This window comes from Pogona vitticeps, chromosome 1, assembly GCF_051106095.1.
Source record: "Pogona vitticeps strain Pit_001003342236 chromosome 1, PviZW2.1, whole genome shotgun sequence".
NCBI classification, from domain to species: Eukaryota; Metazoa; Chordata; class Lepidosauria; order Squamata; family Agamidae; genus Pogona; species Pogona vitticeps.
The window spans coordinates 110,944,564-110,952,186 of NC_135783.1; the positions used below are offsets into that span (position 1 = coordinate 110,944,564).

At 47.0% G+C, this 7,623-nt stretch overlaps 1 protein-coding gene across 1 annotated transcript; it reads left to right on the top strand.

Annotated features, from left to right (window-relative positions):
- The first annotated feature begins 972 nt into the window (after positions 1-972).
- Positions 973-6,424, top strand: LOC144584432 (uncharacterized). Its single transcript, XM_078380537.1, has 2 exons — positions 973-2,972; positions 5,592-6,424. Exons 1-2 carry the CDS (start codon positions 1,635-1,637, stop codon positions 6,222-6,224), a joined length of 1,971 nt encoding a protein of 656 aa, XP_078236663.1. The 5' UTR covers positions 973-1,634; the 3' UTR covers positions 6,225-6,424.
- The last annotated feature ends 1,199 nt before the right edge of the window (positions 6,425-7,623 follow it).

Consider the following 7,623-nt stretch of genomic DNA (forward strand, 5'->3'; position numbering starts at 1 on the left):
CATCTGAAGATGGATGAGACATAGTAAATGAGAAGCAGAAGAGAATACTCTTAATCGTAGCGTTTCACATCCATGAATATTTCCCTCATGACAACAGTTTTCCTCCTCTGTGCTGCCTCTCTTCTGTCTTCCCCATCTACTTGAACAGGATAATTGGAAGGTATGTCCCATTAACAAGCCAGTCTTATTTATTGCTTGAGTGGGGAAGCTAGGGGTCCTTCGCCTTTTTTCATATACATCTTTCTGTCCTCCAATGTTCTTTCAACATTGTGCGCCTTCTCTTGCGACTCTCCCTTTGGGAGTCTCTGTGTGTCTGAGGGGATGAGGAAGAGAAGGCATTGAGGGAAGCAGGGGGAGAAATTGCAATGAACAGCTGCATTGCTGCGTATGGTAATATGCCTATGCTGATATCCTGTTGCTACCCACCATTGGCTGTGGGCCTGTAAACTGAGTTTCCATGTAATTCAGTGGCCTTTCACTGGGATTTCCCCCCCTTCTTTGGCATAGAAGAAGACGCTTCAAGAGGTTCATAGTGTATGGAGTATATTTCCAGACAGAAGGCTGCCAGTCATGCCCCTATATAACCTCCAAGGGGAACAGTTGCTGATATGAACACTTCGGGGCCTACACCTACCCCCCTGCTCACTTGTCTCTGTTCCACCCATATGGTGGGCATGACAAAGGCATGTGGACAGTGTCGTCCTTCCATTTCCCCCATCACTGTACCTCACACATACCCTTCTCCTGATAGTTTAAAGGGGTCACTTCTCATCTTCATTTTAGCACTATGCTTTCTCCCCCCTTATGTACATGTGAGCGAAGGAAGGAAAGTGAGCCGTCCTCACAGGCGTCAAAAGAAGAAGGAGACGGAGAATGCGCTGTGGGAGAATTGATAAAGCTAGATGAGGAAGAAGGGGGCGCTAATAAAGCTATAGAGGTGTTCCTAGCAGAAAGGACAAGAGACTGGGGGGAGGAGTCAGGAGATTGGAGATGGGATGAAGTTATAAAGGAGGAGAGAGGAGAGAGGGGGACAGATGGAGAAAAGGAGGAGAAAGGCACTCAAACTAGAGAGACAGGAGTAGAGAGAGAAAGAATTGCGACTCTGGTTAAGAACTTCCCAAACTTGATGAGAGAAGACGGCTTGCTACCTCTGCCTAAAGAGTTGAGCCAAACGGGAGTTCGTGAGTCCAAAGAGGGATGGAAACCGGGAGGGGGTATGGCTTTTCGCCCTACGATGGACAAGGCAACCCCTGGTGGTGTCAGCCCTTTCCTCCCCAGATTGGAGGGGTCGACCGTGGTCCATCCCTGTTGCAGGACTACCTGCTCAGTTCTGACTGCGTCGGTCGCGAGCCCGAACGTAATCACTCGTTTTGGGGTGAGGAAACAGTGAAAAGTAAAGATGTTGTGCCTGGGACAAAGCCCAAGAAATATAACTTGTTAACTGATGAAGAGTTGCCGGACCTATTCGGTCCAGAGTTATCTGATGTTAAAGTTAATAAAACCAATCCGTTTTTGACTGTTACATCGACTCCTGCCATTATTCCCGCCGAATCCCTTGGTCCGCCCTCTTCAGGAAAAGAACCCAATCACAGTGGCGCCCAACGTGGGGCGGACCAATAGAGAGGCAGGAGAAGATGATCGAAAGTTTGACGGAACAGCAAATGTTGGTTACCAGACACATGATGAGGCTGGGGATGGACGATGAAAAAATCCCAAAGAATAATGTGTTTATAAAGAATGGTCTAGTGGCCGGCCCCGCGCCCATCAGAATACAAAAGATGAGCGCTAGTGATGACCCAGAGGCGTATCTACATACATTTGAGCGAGTAGCGGTGGCTGCAGGTTGGCCTAAGGAACAATGGACTCTAATATTGGTACCTTGCTTGACGGGCCTATTGCAAGAGGTGGTAGACACCCTGAGCCCCCAAGAAGCCGCACAATACGAATCCGTAAAGACAGCGATCCTGAGGACTCTTAATTTGACGGAGGAAGCGTATAGGAAAAGATTCAGGGAACTTAAGTGGAAACCCGGGGTACATCCGAGAGCCTTGGTGCAGAGAATGAAAGCTAATATGACTAGATGGATTAAACCAGAGGACAAATCTAAAGAACAAGTCATGGAGGCGTTTGTGTTAGAACATTTGGTGACGACTTTGAGCGGGAATCTGAAAGGGTGGGTGCAGAAGAATAACCCAAAGCAGTTGGAAGAAGCCATCAAGCTGATCGAAGACTATTGCGCCTCAGAAGAAGCAATCAAGGAAGGTCCCGCCTTCTCAGGGGAACGTGGGAGACCTCGTGAGAAGGCGGGGATGCAGACACAAGGCGGCGGAGTGAAGAGAGGGATGGACGTGCCAGGAGGAGCTCGCCCGCGCGGACGCCCCTTCGAACCTATGGGGCCGAAGCCGGTGCGCCCGGTTACAGTGGATGACCGCGTGTTTGGGGGGCTTGTGTGTTTCGGCTGCGGGACCCCGGGCCACGTGCGTCGGGATTGCCCTGGGACAGACTGCTCTTGGGTAGGAGGATCGAATAACACCCAAGAGAAACCTGGGAAACAAGCAGGGTGGGAGGTGGTTGCATGGGTGAATGGGGAGAAGAAACAGGCGTTAATTGATACAGGATGTGGCAGAACCTTAGTGCGGGACATAAAATTAGAAGGGGTGGAAGAAGGGTTTACAGTGAAGTGCATACACGGAGACTCTAAGACCTATAAGACGACGTGGGCCGAAGTTAAAGTTGGAGATGAGAAACGGAAAATGAAAGTGGGGATTGTTCCAGGACTTTCGAGAGAAATGTTATTGGGAAGAGACTGGGTGGGGGATAGAACATTAGCAGAATGTAAAGAAGCGATGCAAGGAGACTGCGTTAAAATTGAAGTGGGAGATGATTTCTTACAGGAGACAACACGCGACCACATGCGTATGTTACAACAAGATGACGCCACGCTGCAAGAACACCTGCGAGCCGCGCGTGAGGTGGGCGAAGTAGTAAGGGGAGAAAAGGGGATGGTTTTGGACAATGGGCTGTTGTATAATGTGACAGAGAAGGGAGAAAGGCGGTTGGTTGTTCCACAGAAATGGCGTATGGCGATTTTACATTTGGCCCATGATATCCCTATGGCGGGACATTTAGCATATGATAAGATGAAACCCAGGATTGAACAACGGTTTTGGTGGCCAGGAATGGAGAAAGAAATAGAAAGCTATTGTCAGACATGCCCAGAGTGCCAGAAAACTCAAGCCAAACCCAGACCAGGAGCTCCCTTAATACCCATGCCCCTAGTGGATCAGCCCTTCCAGAGGATAGGGGTGGACATTGTGGGACCCCTCCTCAAATCGGCGGGGGGTCACACTCACATTTTGGTTATTATAGATTATGCTACCAGGTATCCGGAAGCGGTGCCCTTGCGGTCCACGACATCTAAAGTGTTAGCTCGGGAGTTGTTACAAGTATTTACCCGGCTGGGCTTTCCGAAAGAAATCTTGACAGATCAAGGCACCAACTTCATGGGACAAACATTGAAGGAAATGTGGGGGTTATTGGGGGTAAAACCCCTCCATACAGCAGTCTATCATCCTCAGACTAACGGATTGGTAGAGAGATTTAATAAAACACTTAAAGGGATGCTAAGGAAATTAGTGATGGAAAAACCGAAAAGGTGGCACCTGCTAGTGGCGCCATTAATGTTTGCGGTGAGGGAGGTTCCACAGGCTTCCACAGGATTTACACCTTTTGAGATGATGTATGGCTGGAACCCCAGAGGTATACTAGATCTGGTCAAAGAGAAATGGGAGAGTGGGAGAGATGAGGTGCAAACGAATGTTAAACATGTCATAGAAATGAGAGAACATTTGAAGTTAGTGGCCTCTTTGGCAAGAGAGAATTTAGCAAAGACCCAAGAAGGACAGAAACGGAGGTATGACGCCAAAGTTAAGACAAGGCAATTCGAACCTGGGCAGAAAGTTTTGTTATTGATGCCAGCGGCTTCATCAAAACTATTTGCCACTTGGCAAGGTCCCTATAAGGTGTTGAGAAAGATAGGAGAAGTAGATTATGAGATTTGGATGCCTGACAAAGTTAAAAAGAAAGGCATCTTTCATGTAAATTTGTTAAAGGAGTGGAAAGAGAGAGAAGCATTATGGGGCGAAGTAAAAGACGAAGAATTTGGCCCGGAAACAAAGGACTTTTTGCGCCAGGGAGTAGAATTAGATTTGGGAGAGGAGTTAACTGCAGAGCAAGAGAGGCAGATGAGAGAGATAGAACACCGATACCAGGAGGTTTTCTCAGGAAAACCTGGTAACACCACGTTAGTCGAACATGCAATTAACACACAACCCCAAGTCATAGTCAGATCTGGAAGTAGGAGTTGGCCTAGACACCTGAGGGAGACTATTAATAAAGAGATAGAAGAGATGCTTCAACTGGGAGTAATTGAGCCATCTTATAGCCCCTGGAGGAGTTATCCGGTAGTGGTGCCAAAACCAGATGGGAGTGTTAGGCTGTGCATCGATTATCGCAGATTAAATGAGGTGTCCAAGTTCGATGCTTATCCGATGCCAAGAATTGATGACCTGCTAGAACGATTGGGAGGGGCGGAGTACCTCACATCATTAGACCTGACCAAGGGATATTGGCAAATACCCTTGAGGTTAGAAGATAAAGAAAAGACAGCATTCGTGACCCCTAAGGGTCTTTACCAATTCTCACGTATGCCCTTCGGGTTGCATGGGGCAGCGGCGACGTTTCAACGACTAATGGATAAAGTGTTAGCCCCTGTTAAAGATTTTGCCGGAGCTTATATTGATGACATACTTATATATAGTAAAAGCTGGGAGGAGCATTTAGTGCACTTAGAGAAGGTGCTACAGGTGTTGCAAGAAGCTCAACTGAAAGTCAACCCAACCAAATGCAAAGTGGCACGTAAGGGGGTGAAATTCTTGGGGTTTCAAGTGAAACAAGGTAGAATACAGCCCGTATCAGACAAGATCGACCAAGTGACTGCATGGCCCGTGCCACGGACAAAAAAGGAAGTACAGAGATTTTTAGGCTTAGCAGGTTATTACAGGCAATTCGTTCCCAACTTTGCCCATATTGCGGCTCCCCTAAGTGATTTGACTAGAAAGAAGAAAGCGAAAATGGTTTATTGGGGGGAAAAGGAGACCGAAGCTTTCGAGGAGTTGAAACAGATACTGTCTGAATTACCCAGTAGATATGCCCCAGATTTTTCCAGGCCTTTTATAGTTCAAACTGATGCCTCAGATCGGGGAGTGGGGGCCGTGTTATCACAAGAGAAGGATGACGTAGAATTTCCAGTAATGTATTTAAGCAAGAAACTAACCCCTAGGGAGCAGAAGTATTCGACTATAGAAAAAGAGGCTTTCGCTGTTAAATGGGCTATACAAGCTTTAAGGTATTACTTGTTAGGGGGACCCTTTACGCTCATCACGGATCATGCCCCGCTACAATGGCTGAACAGGATGAAGGATGTGAATCCTAGGTTGACCAGGTGGTACCTAAGTTTGCAGCCCTTTACCTTCACAGTGAAATATCGCAAGGGAAGTGCCCATGCTAATGCGGATTACTTTTCCCGACAGGGAGAGATGCTACCGCAAACCGAAGAGAGGACGGCCCACTCCTCAGGGGGGGCGTGTGAGCGAAGGAAGGAAAGTGAGCCGTCCTCACAGGCGTCAAAAGAAGAAGGAGACGGAGAATGCGCTGTGGGAGAATTGATAAAGCTAGATGAGGAAGAAGGGGGCGCTAATAAAGCTATAGAGGTGTTCCTAGCAGAAAGGACAAGAGACTGGGGGGAGGAGTCAGGAGATTGGAGATGGGATGAAGTTATAAAGGAGGAGAGAGGAGAGAGGGGGACAGATGGAGAAAAGGAGGAGAAAGGCACTCAAACTAGAGAGACAGGAGTAGAGAGAGAAAGAATTGCGACTCTGGTTAAGAACTTCCCAAACTTGATGAGAGAAGACGGCTTGCTACCTCTGCCTAAAGAGTTGAGCCAAACGGGAGTTCGTGAGTCCAAAGAGGGATGGAAACCGGGAGGGGGTATGGCTTTTCGCCCTACGATGGACAAGGCAACCCCTGGTGGTGTCAGCCCTTTCCTCCCCAGATTGGAGGGGTCGACCGTGGTCCATCCCTGTTGCAGGACTACCTGCTCAGTTCTGACTGCGTCGGTCGCGAGCCCGAACGTAATCACTCGTTTTGGGGTGAGGAAACAGTGAAAAGTAAAGATGTTGTGCCTGGGACAAAGCCCAAGAAATATAACTTGTTAACTGATGAAGAGTTGCCGGACCTATTCGGTCCAGAGTTATCTGATGTTAAAGTTAATAAAACCAATCCGTTTTTGACTGTTACATCGACTCCTGCCATTATTCCCGCCGAATCCCTTGGTCCGCCCTCTTCAGGAAAAGAACCCAATCACAGTACAGTTTTTGATGTATTACAGCTATACAATATTTCACAATAGATATGATTACTGTTTGGGCTGTAATTCCCATGGATATTACTTGAGAATGCCTGTTGTCTAGCCTTGGGGGCTTCCTCGCAGAGACTTTTAATGTATGATTTCTGTGTCTGATTTCTACAGAGGTTCCAGACGATGTTACCACCTGGTTGCAATCTTCTTCCATTTTCCCCACCACTTACTCTGTTTTTCCTGTTAAGAAAGAGCAGATTAAATAGCTGCACAGTTTCTTTGCTGGGAGGGATAGGAAAATGTGTGATTGAGTCACAGTGGGGGAGGTTTTCCCCGGAGAAGGTCCATGATGTCAGGGATTCCCTTTGCATCTTTGTTGCTTGTCCTGCAGCTTTGGTTTCAGAGCCAACTAACAAGTATGGAAAATTAAACCAACATGCTTTCTAGACCGGGCTGTCTGATTAGATCTAAATGTGAGCTTGTACAGGTAGTCTTTTTTAAAAATTCACTCTGTTGAACAACAGTGTAGGAGCACTGCTGATATCTCAGCAGTTTAGCTAATAGCCAGAGAGGCCTCATAAAATGGGAGGTAAGAGACAGTCTCTTGTGCCTTTGATGTTTCTCCCTTTCTGTATTCCTTCCGATGACTGAATTATGCCTTCTTTTATTCACTTATCCTGTTGTTAACCAGTTCCCACGGTAAAGTAGCAACATTTTTCTGATGAAAAACCACCCACCGAATTATTTGTGGTTAGTTTTTGTGCCGTTAACAGCAAATTGGGTATAATACGTCTTTAGTTCCCTAACACAAACAAGATGTGAGGGTGCGCCTGAAGAACTATTTGCTGTTAATCTGTTGTAAATAGCACCTGTTCAAACAAAAGCTGCATCTGGACTCTTTCTGTCTGGGAACGGGGGAATTAACTGAGGGGGGAAAACTTGCTTGCATAGTAGGGACCAGACTATTCTAGGAAGCAAAGGTGGAGGGAGGTTGTTCTAATTTTGATGTTTCCTCCTATTGGCATCTACGCATACAAGCTCTCATGATTACGATGCATGCTGAAACAAGAACAGACCTGCAGATGGATGAAGGCTGACTTGTTAGCAACAGTTTTTAGAACTGCATCTATCAACAACTCTTAATGGAGTTTTTGGAGTCCAATTTGCCAACAACAGTACATCTATCACTGCTGATTGATTTATCA